This window comes from Cricetulus griseus, chromosome 4 (genome assembly GCF_003668045.3).
Source record: "Cricetulus griseus strain 17A/GY chromosome 4, alternate assembly CriGri-PICRH-1.0, whole genome shotgun sequence".
Classification (NCBI taxonomy): domain Eukaryota; kingdom Metazoa; phylum Chordata; class Mammalia; order Rodentia; family Cricetidae; genus Cricetulus; species Cricetulus griseus.
In genome coordinates this window covers 61,906,695-61,928,068 of record NC_048597.1, presented here as the reverse complement: position 1 = coordinate 61,928,068, position 21,374 = coordinate 61,906,695, and the positions used below count along the sequence as shown (strand labels likewise).

Below are 21,374 nucleotides of genomic sequence, written 5' to 3'. Positions count from 1 at the left end.
TTCCTTGATTAGAGAGGAGTCTGGGGTTTAACAAGAGCAGTTTCTAAAATTCTGTTGCTAAGCTTCAGAAAGGAAAAGGGATTTTCCACACAAAACATTCATCCATTTGTGTCTTGCATGAAGTACAAAGAGAAACTGTACATAGAAGATAAATAAATAAGAAAATGTGCCTATAACAGGATTATTATTATTGGGGTATCTCTGCACATTGCTTATAATTTTTAATAAATAACATAGACTGAGAAGTTAATTTCCTTTTGGCAAATAAATAGGATTATGGTTATTTTATTTTGCATCCCTTTAACCTAATGGATAATGTGGAATACATAGCTTACATAGATAACACACGAAACATGGAAGTATAAAAACATGACTTCTAGATTTTTGTTTTCAGAAAAACATTTTAGATTTTTGTTATGAGAAAAATAGTGGGATAGGCATTGAATAAAATAAAGACTTAAGCCGTGCTCTCAAGTTACTTATACTTAATAAGAAATAGAAATTTGTTGTAACCTATATTATTTAAAGTAAAACATGATGAATGCAATAATGAAAGCGATACAGGGGAAGTTGTCATGGTGGACAGGGAAGGATGCTGATGTTTCTGGGGCTAAATCTAAAAGGCTAATGGGTAAATAATGTCAAATTTTGGAAGGAAGTCTAGGGGTTGTTTTGTTATTTTCTCTTGGGTATATTCCATCTCTACATGTCCCAGTCCCCCAAAGTCTAGTTTTCTTGCTAAAACATAACCCCAGGACATCATAAAATGAACACTGGGTATTTCTTCGAGTGACATGAAATGCCTAATGCCAGTTTTGGAATACTTGTTTTTCACTGTCTAACTGAATGAGTCTGCCTTTCTCTGCCCTGTAGGCCTCTGAGTTTGGAGCAGCAGGCTTGCAGTCACCACCCACCGGCAAGGAAGAGAAATCAGCCACCGACCTTGCAGCTAAGCTCCTGCTTCTTGATGAGCTGGTGTCATTGGAAAACGATGTATTCGAGACCAAGAAGAAGAGGAGCTTTCCTGGCTTTGGGTCTCCCCTGGACAGACTCTCAGCTGGGTCTGTAGAGCACAAGGGGAAACAGAGGTAGGTGGAGTAGGAAAATTACCCTGTCTACTTATTTCATTCCAGCTTCTGTAACGGGGTTCCACACTTAAAACATCATGGAAAACTTGAGTGTGCTGGCCAACAAGTGAGTTAATTGATTATTTGAGAGGTAAACGCTTTGGAAGCATCAGGTCTGTGATAGAGGACTGAAATATCTTACTGTGCTTCCTAAGGAAGATCTTCTTACATATAAATTAAAAAATTAATTTCTTTAAGACCTTATTGCTTATGGCAGGTAAAGGGCAATGTGCATGTGATGGGGTTGTTATTTTTTAATTCGGGGCTTCATAAAATGTGATCAATTCATCGCTCACAGTGAGAAGCAGCAACAAAACACTCAAAATTTCTTTCAGAACACATGCATTTAAATCGAACCTTTTCTCTTTTCTGGACATGTGTCTCACACAAAATCTTCCTAATTCTCTGCTTATTTCTCTCTAAAATGGATATAAGATTACATGATCAAATGGAAGTGTTTTCTAAGCTCCTATCAGTTATAATGGAGATAGAATATATTCCTTGCTGTCCTCCCTTAATTAATGATTAAAGATCATTGAACTACTCTTAATGCTGTTAAACCATCATTCTATACACAATTCATTTCCCATCCTCAGTATCTGTTCCTCTTGTTGTGTTTTTCCCATTATAGTGGCATGAGTTCCCTTGTACCACAACTGATAAAATATTATTCAAAACAATCATATCCATTCATGAAAATGGAGATATCATGTGTATTAAGATATGATTGTCTTCAGGGGATTAAGATATGGCATATGGCAGAGCAAACTCCTGGCATATGAGACTCAGTGCCATTCTCTGAAACTGAAAATAAAGTGATAAACTATCAGTCTTCTCAGGTGGACAGATAAACTCCTGCTTTTTTGTACGGATACTGTTAGAAATGAGACAATTTAGAAGTGACAACAAATGGACCAAATACAAATTATACAATAAAATCATAAATTAAGGACTAGAACGATTGCTCAGTCATTAAGAATACTTAATGCTCTTAGATGAGACGTGGGTTTGATTCCCAGCACATTCATGGTACTGCCTTTTCTATCAGATCCAATGAATTTTCTGCCCTCTGCAGACACCAGGCATACATGTGACATACAAACACACATGCGGCAAAACACTCATACACAAAATATTAATTAATTAATTAAAATGGAAGATATTCAACAGCACTCATGTAAGAGGAAACAGGAAATATCAAGAAGTATAAAATTAAAGATTGAACCACTAAATTATGCTATATATTTAAAATATTTATTTAACATATAATTTTAAATATTCTAGCTAGTTCATGAGATGAAATTATATATTTCAGTTAATAATATATCTACTTCATAGAGAATATTTGTACCAAATAACAGCAAGAAATAAATTTACCACACACCTCTGGGAAAATGGATGACAAAAATTACCTAAAGGCGAGATCAGTATCAAGACAAATAATGAAGGAAAGTAAACCTAAAACTTTCTTCAGAAATTACGTTATAAGTGGTAATGTTGATATTGCTATCATAACAGCATTGATCATATATTATTGGACAAGGTAAATAAACATTTATTTAATAATCTAGTTCTGTCATTCCTGATGCTAACAAGAACTGAGGCTCATAGAAGGAAAAGAAATGAGATAAAGTTAAGTGAACCCGTCAAATAAAATTTAACCCCAGATATCATGACTTCAGATAGTTTATGAAATATTTGTATCAGTCTGAACTACAAAAACTTTTGATTCAATTTGTGTATATTGAAGATTCCTCAAAAACAAAATGAAACCAGCAATCTTAAACAAGCAGTCTGAGAGCCAAGATTTCCATCACTCAATGTCATTTCTCACTTAATGGAACATGTGAGAGTCCCCAGAGACAAAGAAGTAATAAATTGCTGTCAACATCTTGATTCACCTGGTACAGGAGAGCTCCCTTGTACCAAGGCCTGGGTTAGTGATTCAGACACACATTTGGAGACATCCTGCTGAGTAATAATCTGAGCTGCAGTTGAAACACAAGCTACACAGCATTAAATGTTTAAGTCCACGAATGAAGAATAGCATTTTAGACTGTGTGCTCCCTTCTAAAAATTCCATTTTTCAGCTCACAGTATGAAAAGTGAAGAGAGCGCCAGGCCTACCTTTCTTTCATGAACTCTACCACTAATAGATTGAGATTTTCAGCTTAAGCACTAATAACTGAAACAAGAAATGATGAATGGACAGATAAGGAAGAAAGCTTCTTTTATGGACTCATTATGGCTAATGAATGAAAACGGAATAGTAGTGCATCTATAATCTAAAATGTGCATGCTGTTCTGGATCCAGAAAAGGTCAATAACTGCTGCTGTCACTACAGAAGAAAAGGTCATCCTGTGTCCCCTGGTGAAAGAATCTATTAGTTACTGTACGATAGCATAACTGAAAAACAGGAAAAAAGAAAGAGAAACAAAATCCATTTTGTCTTTAGCTAGATATCAATTTTTCAGCAAACATAAAGTCAGAAGTCCTTTGGAGACACAATGGGGAAGCAAGCAAACACAAAATCCAGACTGTGGAAAATTGCAAAACAAATAGTTTAGATTTTCAATAAACAGATTACAAAGATTTGCAGAGGAAAACCAAGGATGGGCAGAACAGGAATACTAACAAAATAGACTTGAGAGACTCATGGAATATTTCAATGCCTTTGGGGTTCATGATTTAACAATGGCTTTGCTTAAAGTTGAAGTCTATAAGAAGCAGTATGAGTGACAACAGGGGCTACTTAATGATGCCAAATTGTTATTAGGAAGATGATTACATGATAGAAAATAACATAGCTCAAATATTTAAACATGAAATTATATGAAATGCCCCTTTAATTGTGATTGCTTCTTTCTTTATAAATCCAGAGTAAATTGAAAACTCTTATCAGTTTAAAATGCATTTAATACACCTAACCTACTGAACTCAGTGACACAATACCTGTAGAATAGTTTGTTAATCTGACTAATTGGCACTCCAAAGAATCTTATAGTTTGCCAGCTCAGGAAAAGACCAAAATTCAAAGTATATTCTCTATGAAATCTTCATGCCTTTCTTGCCATCATAAAACAAAAATTGAAAGTTAAAATGCTGAAGGTAAAAGGCCATCCATATTTATCTGAAATTTGCTTGAAAATAATAAAGTAATAGAGACAAATAGGATGAAGAAATATAAGGGTTCCAGTGTACTATTTTATCTTGGCAAGTGTCTAAAAGGTTTGGGGCAAGTTCTTGAGAGGTGACATAGCCCAGTGCAGGCTCCACATGGCAATAAGAAGAGGGAGGGACCAAAACCCCAGGAGGAGAACTGCAGCCACACACAGGCTTGCTGTATGTCACAGCCATTCATACTGTTGGCCTCAGCTCTTCACTCCAAAGCCTACGTAACATCAGTCAGTAGTCCTGGAGCCAGGTTGTGGAGGAAGCACCCAGTATGCTATAAAGTGAAAGAGGATTCTCATAAAAATGATCACCTTGTGAAGCTAAAAAGGAGTCATTATATTTTCTCCTTTTCGTGAGCTTACCTTCAGCTCCAACTATTTGCAGAAGCTTGGCTGTTCTACAGAGAGGGAAGGTATTTGTTCACACAGTGGCTGACCTTCGTGTTTGAGGATTTTAGGATTTGTTCTAACTTAAAATATTAAATGTTTTATATTTAATTTGACACTTGATACTTTATTCATTAGAATTATATGTCAAGGGCATTCCCTTTAATTTTTTTCTGCACAATTCATTCTCATTGGAAGGTCACAGGAATGATTCTTCTTATTCTTAAGTCAAATATATTACAAATATATAGTGGTTTGTAAACTAGACAACAATATGTTAGGTAGAAATCCAAGGCAGGTAAATATGTCTATATACCTGGAATCTCAAGGTTTTCTATGTGTGACAAAGTTCTGAGCACTTAATACCTTCTGACTTGTCCTCTGCACTGACTATGGAAGTAAATGCTGTGTTTCAGTTATGGGCTAATAAAACCGAGAAAGCCATTCTTGTCCACATTTGTAGACTGGGTTTATATGTTTGTGAGTCCATGAGTTGAGAGAACAGAGTCATGATTATATAATACACATTATTTTATGCCTGCAGTATAACACTTTAAAACAATTGCATGATTTTGAAAGGTCTACTAAGAGATGAAGTCAGAAGGATGGAGGAGCAAACAACTAGGGGAAACCAGAAACAATATAAACAATGAGAGACTTAAACAGACCGGCATCTATATCAGAGATTATGAAGTAAATAAACATCTGATTTGACATGTTTTTCATCTGAATATGATACCAAACTTTTTTCAGCTGCTTGGAAAATTAGTTTTAAAGACAAATTCAACTATGCTTTGGATTTAAATATTTTTTCCCATTTCAGGACATTTGTTTAGTGTCTCAAGTTAATGAACATCCACCCCATTTCTTTAAATAAAAAAAAATAGGCATGATCACATCCTAAATAAATGGAAATGACCTTTAATACAGCTGATACTGGTTAAGGTTTTTCTGAAGCATGGCATGACACAATATTTTTACAAGTATTATTCATATCATCCCATTAATATTTTCAGGTCGGGAAAGCAAGAAATATTATTATGTTCCTCTGTCTTCCAGCAAAAAAAAAATAAATATGTGACACTTCAGAAATGGGAAATGTAAAGAGGCTATTTCACCAGAAGACTATATGCAGACTCTAAATATAGACAATTGATAGTGGATACACAATAGCCCAATGCCCTGGCCTCAGGAGACTCTGAAAGAGGCTTCTGCAAATCAGAGCAAAACTAGGAAGTTAATTGGCCAGTGGGTTTCATCCAACAGCATAACTCACTGAAGATGTTCACAAAGGAATTTGAGGAGGACAGGTAAAATTAATCTCGAGATCTCTCCTGTTCTTCCTCCCTTCTCTCTATCCAAGGCTACCTATTTCTTGACTCAACAGTGAGGAACACAGGGACATTTATGTAATCCGAAGAGTTCAGTCTCCTAGTGCTGAAAGCTAAAATAGACAAGATAAACAGACAAGTCTGGACAGAAGATGAAAGATCCATAATCCAATTACATATCTGGATCAGCAAACATTTTGTTCTAGAACATTACTTTCTATAAATTCAATGCAGAAGAATTCCACAGGAAAGAAAACTTACACCTTTCCAAGGCAACCTGGGAAGATGGTTCTCCATCCCTCAATTGATATGAAAGGTTACTATGATGCCACTGGTCACATGCATATAAGCATGTTTCTTTTCATATTTGTCTTCTTTAAAAGTCAATGATTAAAATGTCCATTTATGTTCCATCATCCAACCTTCACTTTTATAAAAATTTTCCTTTACGTGACTTCAGTACATTTGAGCAGGGGAGTTGAACTGGGAACAGGCTGTGATCTGTTACTTTTATCCTGTCCCCTTCACCACTTCCCCTGCACCAGGGTGGCTTTTTCTTTCCTTCAACTGAGCAGTAAAGAATTAATAACAGGCCTTATCAAAATCTGGCCTTTCAGCCATAATGGGGGATGTTTCTGCTGGCTATCACATATTACCCACTGGTTCTAAATAACCTTGCCCCAAGTAGTGCTTTCCCTCTGGAAATTCAGGTATACATACTGTTTATCTTCATCCTGTCTTCCTGGCTTGACTATTTGGCAGCACAACCAGCATCCTGCCTAGTTAGCTTCCTCATCCCAGCTGGCAAAGAGCCCTTAGGAATGCCCATGTCATACTTAACATAAGCCAACCACATGTTCCATATCATTGATTTTGATAACTGAGTAAATCTGTTTCATGCACAGCTCCCTCCTCATTGTATGAGGCCAGATCTCACAGCTCTTTCCTCAGAGATTTGGAAGACACTGGTCCATCTAGTCTACCATCAAGCTCCCTTGATGGTTTTCTAAAAGTCCTTCTCCTCTTGGAGAAGCACTGCTAATCTTCAGTAACTTGCTCACAAGAAATTTCTCCTGGCCCATTCAACAATACTCCTTTTGGGGTTTAAGATTGGAAGCAATCAGTTGTAACAGCATCCTTCTAAATATTACATAACCTTATGACTTCACTTGAGAATGCAAACCTATTCTATTTTCAGGTTTTCCTTAGTTTGGGTAGGGTGGTCAAAACCAAATACTAAAATAAAGAATAACATTTTAAGATGCTCGCTCATGACAATCAAAGGAGGAGATACTAGGATACTCGCTTTATTGAATGATTTTCAGACATAAAATTATATCCCTGACATTACCTACTTGTAAATTATACATCATCATTTAACTTCAAGTCCAACACATTCCATTTAAAACCATTTCCTACACAGAAATTAAAACTCTATGAATAATGTGTTTATCAAAGGCCAGAAATAATGAAGTTTTCTCAGCATTCCATACCAATGAAAATGGGTCTCTCACCCTGTACCAGTTGGAGGTTCAAGCTAAAGTGGAGAATAATGGTGTCAGATTCAACTTACTGATGTGATTGTCCTTCTCAGTGGCAGTCCTAAAGACCAAGATGAACAGCCTAACATTTTACATCCATTTTGATTCGTTATGAAGCAATGTGTCAAACCTGGACCAGCTGAGTCATCTCATAGTCCATGCTTGTACTGTCAAGCTTCTATGTGGTGATGTCTGGAGGAAAAGTTTCAAAATGGGCCCTATTTCAGGTGTTAGGACAAGGCAAAGTATCCCAAGGGCAGTGTCTCTTTTAAGTGCCTCTATCCTCCTTGTTAAAAGTCCTGACTCTGCACTGGGAAATGCCCTTGAGCATAATGGTCTTGGGCATCCCTTGCCAGAACTTGCATTTTACTGCCAGTCTCTTCACACCTAGGTTCAGCACCAAATACTTTTCAGTCTTACCTAACTTATATATGAAGGTCGAAAACTTTCTCTCTGAAGTAGAATACTGAGTTGACAGAGATTTTGTAATATACTTTATTCACCCTCACACACACACACACAAAAAAAATCTCTGTGCAGCAACTTAATGTAAATCTCTTTGCTACATGGGAATTTTTAAAGTTCATTAGCTTCTCAAGAAGGCCAGCCAGTGAGGATCACTGTGTTTTAGCCTGCAAGCCCACAGAGCGTCCTTAGTGAGTTATGACTGGGTTACTTTGGTTACTTAAATCTCACTATTGGATCCAGTGCTCGTGGTTTCTGTCTGAATGCTTGTTTGTCCACACAGCTTATTCCCTGAAGAAAATGCTTCAGAAGATAATGTTACAAGGTCAGGACCATCATCACAAATTTAATAGAATCTTCATAAGCTAAATTACTACCTTTGAAATAAAAATGCTAAACCAGATATAACCTTTCTTACTGAAGTGGTGCTTCCCTTTATGTCCTAAACTCACCAGTGTCTCCACAACTTAACCAAGCACTTCTATCAGAAAATGGCTGATATTTTCCAGGGACCTTATTCCTTTCTTCCCAGGGAAAGAATAGCCTCCAACTCCTTGCTCATTTTGGCAGAAGGGACAGAACTTGCTCATCTACTTCCTTCTTGACTTTATGAGGTAATAAGACCATTCCATGCAAGTCTATCTAATACAGGGAGGTCTTGGGCATGTAGAAAGGCCACCATGTTTTTCTTTGTTTTCTTTCAAGAAACACCCAGCCCCATTTGTTTTCCTTTTTATGAACAACAACAAAAAATATATATGAGAACAAAAGTCTTGAGCCATTCAATTTTGAATTTTTTTGCCCAGCAGTTCACTATCTAATATTGTGAGACTCATGATACTAGAAGGCACACCCAATTTGGGGGTTCTCTGAACAACCTAGGGAACATGCAGTAGCATATAATCAATCTTGGAATCTGGCAAGTTTGATTACTGAATTGGAGAATGCAGAAAGGGTGAGGGTCATATTCAAATGTAAGTAACAAGCTTGAAATGAATTATATGACATATGAGAGCACACTAGAAAAGACCACAGAAAAGTACAAAGAGAATGGCCACAACTCACAATTAAATTTGAAAATAGTGAGGCTTTCAAGTTCCAATCTGCCAGTGTTAGGTTGAAGAACACATTTCATTTAAGTGATGAAGTTGTTTTAAGTAATTGGTATATAATGCCTTTTTTTCTTCAAAACCACATTTAGGAATAATAGAAAAATAAGGTGCAAATAATAAATTCATGTACTTGGTGCTAGAGCATCTACTTCCAAACTGGCACACTCATGGCTAGAATGACTCTGTTTCTCTCAGGCTATTGGCAGGAGGTTTCAATTTTTGCCATGTAGACTTTTTATGAGGCTCTTAGGGAAATGGAAGCTAGATGTCACTAAGAACTTAATAGTCCAGCAAAGAAAGGCAGAAGGGTACAATAGTTTACAGGACTTTGTACTGTGCCTTTCCCACACTGGCTATGGAAGTTGGCTCTTTCCAGTGGAGGAGACTACACAGTAAGGGAATTATTGGGACCTAATTTGCAAAATGGCTATCTCAGTCTTGTTAAGTTTATTTTTTACTATAATACAATTTCTTGTTTGCTAATCTTACGGACCAATGAAAAGAACTTGCTCTAGAGTAGTTACTGCATCCTCCATCTGGGTAGTTTTCCATTTAGGTTAGCCAATGGCCTTTCCTAAAGGAGCCTAGCATTTTATTGTCTCCTTAAAAATGCAGCAACAAGCCTAGACTGTTGTTTTGGGGGAATATTATCCAGACCATCAATCCTAGTTCCTTCCTTTCCTTGAGACTCCCAACCACACACAAGGTATGCAAAAAGTTTCATAATCAACAGTTGGGCACACAGGAATCAACACAACATGAAATTCATGAATGGTTAGTCTGAAAATGAGCCTTAAAACTCATGATAAAATCCAAAAAGAGTATTTCCCTACCTTGAAAAATAAAGTGTAATCCTTATCCCATTTAATAAAGTTGCCTAACTACCAAAACCACATAGGGAATGAACAAGAAAAGAACTTAATATGACAGCCACAGATGCAAACTTCCTGAAAAAAAAAAAAGAAAAAACAGCTAAGCGACTCCAGTCAAGTTTGTAAAACAACACACCATTATCTCATTGGTTTGCTCTATAAAGGTGATTTGCTTCAGAAAAATTAACTAATGGAAGTAATAGTAAGGAAATAAACCATACCATCATAACAGATGCAAGAAAATCACCCCCACAAAATCAAATTCCACTCATGACTAAAATCACCAGTAAATGAACACTGGAAGGAGACTTTTTAACCAAGTAAAAGACAGCTGTTAAAAAAAAATCTCCAACAGTATATATTCTTATGTGATATCACTTACAACAAATGAAATTCCACAAAGTATGCCTGGTCTTTATGGAGACGATTATAACAATTTGCCTGAAGATATCAAAGTAGCCTAAGTGATAAATCATCTGGGATAGCATGACACATTCATAATGATTTTAGTTCTCAAAGATTGATTTACAACATCATCAATTCAATTCTAGTCAACGCTGCCATCAGATTTTCGAGAAACTCAATAAGCTGCATCTGCAATTCTGAGACAGAAAGAACTCATTACATAAGATGAAACATTGATATCCACTGAGGTAACAAAAATGATTTTCTAATAAAAATTTAAGAAAGTCGATGGCAGAAACTTAGTATATAAGACTGACAATGTGTCATATCAGTGTACACTAAGTCCACCTACCATCCATATTTGAAAGAAGAACAAATCAATAAGAAAAACATATCTAATTAAGCAGACACTTCCAAAGAAGAAATCCAGGTGAAAAATGAGCAGATGAAAGACAGAAGTAGCAATAGAAGAGATGATTACATCCAGTATAAGGTAGTAGCTAAGAAACCAGACTATAAAGCTATAAAATCATGTCCCAGGGCGTGACATACTCTTGAAAGAAAAGGAATTGTGGCACATGGCTCTTATATTTGTAGATAGGTGTGAATATGGTAAACAGTCTGGTACTAAATAATAAAATTAAATAGTCACATCTGGTAACTCTATTTTTGAAAATATCCTGCTCATAAATCCCTAAATAAAGTTGAAAGATATGCATAAAGCAATTTTCAACTGATTTTTGGTAGTATAACAACATCAAAATATTCAACTCCTCAAGATTCCCTGGGTAGCAGGATGGATAGACAAATGCTATACATCAATTCAATGGAACACTCTAGAGAAGAAAAGAAATGCAGCTGTAGCTACACACGTCAACATGAATGCATTTCAAAATACATAGCTTTGCGGAAATAGAGAATTCATATATGATGCCTTTTATTTTTAAGGATTTAGTGGGGCATGATTGACATAAAATAGGTTTTTCCTTAGGAATGGACATGGTGCTTATCTGATGCCTTGGGTTGTTTCCCTGAGACCCACATTGTGATGAGAACAAATTCTCAAAAGTTGTACTCTCACCCACGCCACACACACACACACACACACACACCACGAGAGAGAGGGAGATAGAGAAAGAGAGATTGAACGTAAGACATATAAAATCAAAAATAATATGTGATACATGGATACATTGTGAAGTAATTGCCACAGAGAAACTAGTTGACATAGACATCACTTCACACAAAACCTGATTTTAAAATAAGAACACAATCTTTACTCTTTTAACAAACTTCTAGTGCATCATATGTTCTATAGGCATAATTCATAATACAATTATTAGGAGTAACAGTATTATTCCCACTAGTAATACTATCAATCATAACTAGTATTAGGTTATGCATTAGGTCTGTAGCACATAATTGATTTAAGCAAAATCTGAAGCTATCTGCAGTATGTATTAGACCATTAAACAATAAACTCAAGATAAGGAGAGTCAAAGACAGGATTGGACTAAGCTTGAGGCCACACAAGACTGCTGGGACTGGAATACCACTTGACAGGAGACAGTGGGATGCTTACTGTGCAGGTAAAAGTCCGTATCCGGTGCTGTAAGCACAGATGTACTTTTTTTTATTTTCTTTAAACCAGGCACAGATAATTGATGGACCCGTTGGCATATATGGGGTAATACTTAATAAAATGCTTAAACTCAGTTTTCTATTGCCTTCTAACAATGGTAATCCAACTTCAGAAAGAAGGATATACAGACATCAAAGAAAATCCTATTTGACATGAAGTCTATATCTTATTGTAAATATAAAAGTCAGATTGAAAATAAACAATCCTAATGTTTTTCTTGTATTAGTTCGATAGATAATCAATCTCTTTAACTTCTCACAGGGTACTTTTCCATGAAAAGGGAGGATTCCTTCACCTGCATCTAATATAAGCTGTGTCATTACATCATTTTGTCACAAGAGGGACTAGATAGTCAGAAGTACAGCTGCTCTGTGTGGTATTTGACTATCTAACTTTCTTTCTGTGCACACTGGGTACTTTTGTCAGCGCATCTGTTACAGAGTTAGATGTATTTAATACCGGAAAAAAATGTTAAGAAAACTACCTGCTTGCCATTTTGTCTCTGAATTGGTCTAAAACATAGATAAACTTCTTGGCTTCGTGAGCCATTTTGACTTTATTGAACTTTTAAAATTGGTTTTGTTTTTTTTTTTAATGTGCTAAATTGTTCCTATATTGAGCCTAATTATATGTGCAAGCTCATGAGAAATTATCTGTACATTTTTGTAGCTGATCATACCACATTTGATAAAATGAATCAAAGTAATTAAGATGCTAGAACAAAGTGATGTGCTACGTGTCTCATTCTGAAGTAGTTCAAATAGTCTGGAAATAATTCACCAGGACTAGCAGGAGCATAAGCAAAAGATATGTGTAAATGACTCTGTGAGTGTCACCTCGATTGCCATTTTCAGCATGAACTGGGCACTGAGAGATAAAACAAAAATATAACCAAATAGTACCTAACAAGTAGGAGTGTTGAATGAATAAACAATTCCAATGGATAAAAACACAAGATTATCTGAATTTTATCAGAAAATAAAGAATTCCTTAGAATAACAGAATTTTAGAGGTTCCCAGAAACATTAAGTAAAATAATTCATTAACGATTAACTCCTATTTCCTCGTTCCTAACACATTTTAGATCTAACCTGGGGACAGTAAGAAGAGTGAATGGTTGTGGGGTTTGAATGGAAGGAAGTTAGTTATTTTGTTTTTTCCACAAGTGCAGCCTCTACTCATTAGCTTCAGCAGGAAAACAACTACTGCAAAAAATGTCCTTTACATTTTTTTTTACCTTGGTTTTATGAAACAATTATGAGAACCAATGAACATTCTATACTCTATGAGAATAGTGCACTTATTTTAAAAAACTAAACAAATGAATTTTTTTTCACACCCTTGAATGCAAAGTGGCTTTGGGAACAGTAAGCAGGGCATTTAACCCTCAGCTGCCATTTCCTTCCCCTTTTGTAAAACCTTGGAGGATTTGAATCTTCACTTCCTTTTCAGCTTGTTACCCTGAACTTTCTCCTCTCTGTCCAATATTGGCTTCTTCCTACACATGTCCTGGGATTTTAATGATGGATAGCCAATGAAGAAATCAATTTAAAGGGAGGGAGCACATCAATTTAATATCTTGTATGTATTAGCCCCATAGCACTTAGACATAAGCTCTAAATCATACAGAGAAATGTCTTTGTTCTTGTTGGTACCATAATAAATCACAATCAATTACTAACTCATAATTTTGTCAGTCAAGGTTCAGTATACCCTTATCATGCACACTCCATCATTTCAGGCCAATTTTCCCAGTCTCTTTTTCTGTTAGGTAGAGATGTGGCTGATTTCTGGCCAATGATGGTGTATAAATTCCCTTTTGTCTGTTCCTGAACACTCTTGCTTGTCTTACTGCTGGACACAGATGATATGAAGGTGTCATCAGGCTGCAATCTTTTAGCTTTCTCTAGGGGAAACATTTTCATCTCACTTGAATTGTTGGCCAAATTCAACTCTTGTGCTTGAAAGACTGAGGTCCCATTTTCCTTGCAAACCTCAAGGGACCACAGCATTCCTTCACTCATGGCTCCTCCATCTTCATGCTGTCATTAGTAATTGTGGTCCCTCTCAGACTGCCCTTATTATCTGATGTCTGAGGTACTCTTCTGCAGCTATCAGCTACTTTTAAGAACTATTGTGAAAAGATATCAGGTCCATATAAAATTACATGTTATGATTCTGGAAATTGCAATGTCAACACTGGTGGGAAGCCATTATGCTAATTACCAAAAGAAAATAATGTTGAATTATAAATCTATTTATGTTAGTTTTGGTAAAGTCAGTTAATTTACAGGACAGCAGAGAACCTGTGTAGTTCTGTACACCTTTAATCCCAGCACTCAGGAGACTGAGGCAGGAAGATTTCTGTAATCTGTGGCCAGCCTGATCTACAGAGTGAGTTCCAGGTTAGCTAGGGTTACATAGTGAGACCCTAGCTAAAAAAATAGAAAATATTTTTTATTCCAGCACCCATTGTTTATAATTACACAAAACTCTTGAAGTATGACTAGTATGTCCAGTTTCTTATAACTCTTGTCCATTGGTTTAAGCTAATTCTACAAATTATGTGTTTTGTATTACTTAACAAGCTGGAAACTACATGCCCAATTGGTAATTGGGAAATCAAGACTATTAAACAGAAGACACCTCTTTTTTATTTTATTTAAGTTAGAAACAATCTTATTTTATATATCAGTTCCAGTTCCCTCTCCCTCCCATGGCTCCCACCAACCCCCTATCCCATCCCCCATTCACTCCCCAGAGAGGGTGAGGCCTTCCATGAAGGATCATCAAAATCTGTCAAGTCATTTGAGGTAGGACCTAGGCCCTCCCCAGTGTATCCAGGCTAAGAGAGTATCCCTCTATGGGGAATGGGCTCCTGAAGTCTGTTCATGCACGGGGGATACATACTACTTCCACTGCCAGAGGTCCCCTAGACTGCCCAGGCCCCCTCGCTGACACCCACATTCAGGGGGCCTAGTTTGGTCCTATGTTGGCTCCCCAGCTGTCAGACTGGGGTCCATGTGTTCCCACTTGCCCAGGTCAGCTGCTTCTGTGGGTATATAGGTATATATATAGGTATATAGGCATGTATATAGGCATGTGGCCTATAGAAAGCACTCAGGAAATACTAACAATCTTCAAATTAACTATGTTAAGTAAATTAAACAGCATTTGCATATTTTATGTGCAAGGTGTAGCTGTAAAAAATCCCTCGATGTCCTCAGGGCTATTAATGAATTGCTTTTTTAAAGTAATATTATTAATGAAAAACTTGGACTCAGTAAAATGGGAGATTTATTCCTGTAATATTGGTCTTCAGCCATCATCACTTCTGAGAGTAGTCAAGGCTTTTGAAAACAAATACTACTTCGGATTGTGAACCCCAGGATACACAAAAGAAGCTCCTTATGCATATAGGGACAAAGTATGTAGAAGAAAAGTCTATTGAATGATAGTGAAAAAAATCATTGAGGTTTTCATTCATATGGAGTAAGACTGACTGCACAATGTAAGTAACCAGGAAAAAAAGAACAAAAGCCATTGAAGACATCCAGAAGCAAGTCTTTATTTTTAGGTCTGAGTTGTTGAACATTATCTTATGAGGTAGTAAGAGTCACTTCACAGAAGTGGGGATAAGCTTGAATGAGTGTGTCCCATGGGCTCAAATGTTTGGGTATGTGTTCTTCAGTCAGTGATGCTGTTTGAGTCAGTTTAGGAAGTGTAGCTTTGCTGAAGGAGGTATGTAAGTAAGTATGGGCTCTGAGGTTCAAAACCTCCCACCATCCCTAGCACACACTCACTGCTTGCTGCTCCAGTTGGCTACCCACTGCCACTTCCCCACTGTGATGGTACTGAACTCCTATCCCTTTGTAGTCACAAGCATAAATAACCCCTTTCTTTTGTAAGTTACCTTGGCCATGGTGTTTTATCACAGCAACAGAAAAGTAACTAATTCAAAAGTCATCAAGCAGAAAAATACATCATTAGAGTTCATTTCTTCAACCAAAGATTGATACAGAAAATACCTAAGCAGACACATATGATCACATACAAGCATCTGTACAAGATGTCTAAGTGAAGGAATTAGAGGCAGACTTCTGCCACAATAGTTTTAGCATCTATACACTTTTCTGTCTTCAACCTTTATCCTTCTAAATAGAATCCATTCAGAGGCATAAGAGCAGTAAGAGAATGAACTCTGCAGAGGTAGTGGGATTTATCAACTAGGTTATTAGCAGTTCAATATGCTGATAAGACCTGGGTTTTCATGGGGGCAAATGGAGTCAAATCATCTCTCTAAACGTTTTCTTGACAAATGGGCAGAGATGAGAATGGGAACTGATAAACAGTATCTGTCATTTTTTCCACTTCCGAAGAGAGCTCCAGATCTGCATTAAATCAAAAACAAAAGCAATGGTTGATAACTTGGACATTGGTTTAAAATATTCTCCATGGTTTGTTACAGGAAAATAGTAGATCATTCGAAAAAACGGTTCGGTATCCCCATGGATCGGATTGGTAGAAACCGACTTTCTGGTTCCAGAGGCTGATGGATTCCCATTGTGAGTACAATTCCTACAAGCAGTCTATGGGCAGATGCTAGATAGCATTTCACACTAGGTGATTGGGGCCATGCTTACTTGTAAATGTCATATAGATACATATACAGATACAGATACAGATATAGTGTGTATGCATATATACACACATTTGCAAATATTTCTTCAATCAATTAACATATTGATGCTAAATAATTTAGAGAACTTTTAGAAAGGAAACAAACATCCTACCAAGAGTGTCCTAATTTTTGAGATAGCAACATAACATTTTTATCTATCTTCAAAGTTCATACTCAATGTACAATAAAGTTTTAAAACTTCATACACACACAAAGTCTTTTTAATAGTTCAAGGAAGTTTACAGCTTATATAGTGATACATTTATAGATACCCTGAGGCATTTGCAGCTCAAAAGTTGTAGGTTGGACACACTTGAGGGATACCAAATTTTATCTTTCAAAAAGAAAAGTCACTCATGCCAATGCTTCATGAAAATACATTTGCCATTTTCACATAATCCTATGCAATTGTTTAATGTTAATAGGCAAGGAAGGGTTAAGATTATAACTAGCATATGTCCTAGTTAACTTTAATTGTTATATTGACATAGCAAAGAACTCACTGAGAGGAAAGCCTGACTGAGAAATTGCCTGGATCAGATTGGCCTGGGGGCATGTTGGCCAAGCCTCATAGAAAGAATACTATTCCTAGGGTCTTGGACTGTGCAAGAAAACTAGCTAAGTATGAGAATGGCAGTAAACCAGATAGCTGACCAGTCAATAGCACATCTTGGTTTCTACTTCCAGGTTTCTGCCTTGTGTCCCTGCCTTGCCTTCCCTCAGTGATGGACTGTGACTTTAAAGTATAAACGAAGGCTCCATCCTAAGTGGCTTTGGGTCAGAAAGCAATAGGAAGAAAACTAGAGGAACACAATGAATCACTTTTTTATTTCACTGAAATATATTATATAACAAACAATAAATGTTTGTGAGTTTGAAATCTAGGCAATATGTTTTCTTCCAGTAAAGCTGATGCAAGGTGCATCCTTATTTCCAAATAATTCTAACAACCTGCAACTGCTCTAACCATCTCAGAACAGAGATGGAATTCTGTTTACTGCTTCTTTCACAACATTGGCCTAATCCTTTATAATTTATATTATATTAGTTTTTCTTTCCCTTCAAATACTCTAATGACTTGATTAAAAGATGTGTTCATTCTCAAAAGTTTTTGTTATTGAGGTTCTGCCGTCACTGAGTCCCCACAGAAGCAGGAGTATACACCGACTGCTGAGAGGAACACTGCCTTTTGAACAGCACTACCTTAAAAAAACTGTTTCCCTCATATCCAGAAATAGACTAAATGCTATCATTCCTTGGGTCTGCTTACAACTTCTGCACTTACATTTGACCAGGAATTTACTAATAGACATTAAAAGCCAAGTACTTCCTGGAACCAAGGGCACATCTTCCAATTTCCTGATACATTAACATGACTCTGAGACTGATTAATTCTCACTGGTTTCTGCATATTCTTTTGCCACTCTTCATTATCACATGCTTTATTTAATATTTCTGAATTTCCCAAAGTGCACATGAGAGCCAATACGGGAAGCTCATTTTCATTTGAACATTCACACACTAGGAACCCTGCACAGAAAGAAGATAGCCTAGCTGTTACCATGTTAAAACAAAACATGATAGTGATATACAAGTCTGTGCACTAAAATGTACTTATCAAACTCTAGAGTGTCTTCACAAATATGGCCCTTACTGGTCAAACCTGAAGACAGCTATACCACAGAGAAGGCTTAAAAGAAAGCTAAACATCACACATTTCTCTCTTCTCCACCAGTCACTGAGGATTCACCATCTCAGTGATTATTTTTATGATTTCCCACCATTATCACCAAGATTTCTCAAATATTTATTTCCTCATGTGAAAGTTTGTGATTGGAATGGATAAAGAAACCTTTAAAATAATACATAATTTTCATTCAAATTTATGTTTTTTCTAATACATTTTTTACTATCACAATATTCCTTATAATTAAACAGTGGGTGCAATTTGTACAGCAAGGCATTTACAAGTTAAGAATTTGAACATTGTTAAATAATGTTCATACCATCAAACAAGTGATTACAGAATTGAGAACATAGAACCTTGTTTAGCCCAAACAAGTCAGGAAATTTGAATTGTTGGTGGACATTAGTGTAATACATTTTAAGATCTAGTGCAGAGCAAAGTAGAGAAATCAGGTGTTTTACTTTCTAGATCAATGTTCTTTTCATGATCCACCATGTTTTCTTGATTCCAAGCTATTGATGTTCGTTGAGAGCATCACTGGTCAGTTTTGGTCAAACAGTTGGTGCCAAGGATCAAACCCAAGTTCCTTCATATGCTAGGCAAGTGTATCATCCCTGAGCTATACACCCAGCCCTAACTGTTGCAAGGCAAGCCACAGAGAAAGCATACTCTGCCTCCTTTTCACTTATGTGGGGGCTGAAGTGCTTTCCCTTGGAAGAGGCTTAGCCGTGGGTTTTTCCCTTCTGGGTTTCACATTGAGTTTCACACTCAAAGTGAAACTTTTGCGTAGTCAAAGAAAATTGGCTTGGTTGAAGGTCAAGTCCACATACAACTGCTAGAAATGAACAAGTTTCCAGAGAAAAGGCCAATTTCTTCTCTACTATATGTTGGAAAGGGATATAATCTGATATTTACATATTTTATTCCAATCAGTACTACATCATACTAAAGTCTGGAGACTGTAGAGGCATTGACTTAAGCAACTCACATTCAATAAATATTTTGTCCACACTTTCGTAGATTTCCTAGGTGTAATTATAAACCAGTATTCAAGTCAAGATCACCTACTTCATGACATTAGAAGCACAGACCTTGATGTGGCAGTCAGTTGCTACTACCTGAATTAAGACTTTCTTTTAATGATATAAAGCACATATCATTGTTTTAGATCAACAATTTTATCTTAGCATGATTCTGACATCACTGTTTATATAAATAGAACTCTGAGATATTGCAGGACTCTCAAGTGTAAAAGATAGTGTAAGGTTAAATTCTTAGTAGCAAAATGCACAGTTATCAATGTGCACCTAAAACTAAACAAATTCTAGTCAACTTTTCTTTACCTTTCTTTTTTTTCATGACAACACTCTTTGAAATAAGATCAAAAACTCAAGAGAAATTTGGTATAGTTGATGTCTCAAGAAAGAACTACAGGGCATTGGTGGCACACACCTATTATCCCAGCAGTTGGGAGGCAGAGGCAGGTGGATCTCTGTGAGTTCAAGACCAGCTTGGTCTAAAGATTGAGTTCCAGGAAAGGTTCAAAAACAGTAGAAAGAAACCCTGTCTCCAAAAACAAAAAACGAGAGAGAGAGAGAGAGAGAGAGAGAGAGAGAGAGAGAGAGAGAGAGAGAGGAAAGTAAAGAAAGAACTGACAAATACTATAATTGTTATTTGGAAATTATTACTCCACATTATGGTATAAAATATGCCATGTAACTAAAAGCTGACACAAAGTACCAAGTGATTAGAGGATTACAACTTTACTGGTGAAGTTGTGGATTTTCATCCAATCTGCAGAGTGCAAAAACAATTTTACCAACTTCTACTTTCACTCTTACAGATGTGTCTGACTTGTGAGAGACGGCACAGAACTTACCAAAGACGCTTCAGTGAAGTTCTTCATTACTACTTGCTGGTTAAACTATTAAAAAAACTAACCTTCTGCAACCCTCCCCAGAGCTTGAGAACCTCAATGCACCAAGTCCTAGTGTCGCTATGGTTTTAGTTAAGTCGTGCAGATCATTCAGTGCATGAATACCTTTGGCGATATATTTTTTTAGTGATTCATAAATTGTGACATATCCCCGAGATCTACTTTTCATACAATTGTCAAGTATTATGCATTCTTTTGCCATGAATGTTTTTACAATTCATTTCCCCCATGTGCTTTCTCAAAACCTATGGTTTAAAGATCTGAAGATGTAAAGAAAGGAACACGAATACAGAATCCATAAAGATTTATAGAGGGCTTCTTAATTTTTCTGAAATGTATCAAATTGCTGAAAATCTACACTCCAGGCTTAGAGAAAAGGCAGTACATGATTGTTTAAATACAGTAGAAGACTGTAGCAAAGGGAAATTATATTTTAAGAAAGCTGAGCAATAGTGTTCTCTAGAAACTAATATCTAAAAGTTAATATGAGAAAAGCTAATATAATTGGCCTGTGTATAATGTTCTACAGAACTCTGAATTTAAAAGATTTATTTGAAAACAAATTTTTGTCTCTCTTGTTTATTTTTCCAAGCATTGACGTGGGCTGTAGAAATTTTCCTACGTTACAAGCTATTGTTTTGTTTTTTTCCTTTTTATCTCTCCATTAGATTTTTATAAGCTACCAATCCATCCACTAGGTGCTCTGTGCCTTGATAAAAGATACTAAAATCAGTATTAGGCTAACACATCTCATATTAAAGTTTGAATTTGAACTGAAAAACTTGACTTCCTGAATTATTTTAATTCAAAAACAGGCTATTAGAGCAAGGAATACAGATCAAAGGCAGAGTGCCTGCCTAGCATGAAAGAGACAAATTTTCTGTCTAATTTGTGTGGTGGCTCATACCTGTAAGCCCAGCACTTAGAGATAAGAATAGGAAGATCAGGAACTCAAGGACACCCTCAGCTAACTAAATAGTTTGAGGCCAGGCTAGGCACCATGAGACCTCTGTT

At 36.4% G+C, this 21,374-nt stretch overlaps 1 protein-coding gene across 1 annotated transcript in view; it reads left to right on the top strand.

Moving 5' to 3' along the window:
* Ostn (osteocrin) overlaps window positions 1-21,139 on the top strand; it is a 34,711-nt gene extending 13,572 nt beyond the window's left edge. Inside the window, exons 3-5 of the mRNA XM_027412936.2 lie at window positions 874-1,088; window positions 16,525-16,621; window positions 20,268-21,139. Of these exons, the coding sequence (XP_027268737.1) occupies window positions 874-1,088; window positions 16,525-16,609 (300 nt within the window). The 3' untranslated portion in view covers window positions 16,610-16,621; window positions 20,268-21,139. The remainder of the gene's footprint in view (window positions 1-873; window positions 1,089-16,524; window positions 16,622-20,267) is intronic.
* Window positions 21,140-21,374: the final 235 nt, after the last annotated feature.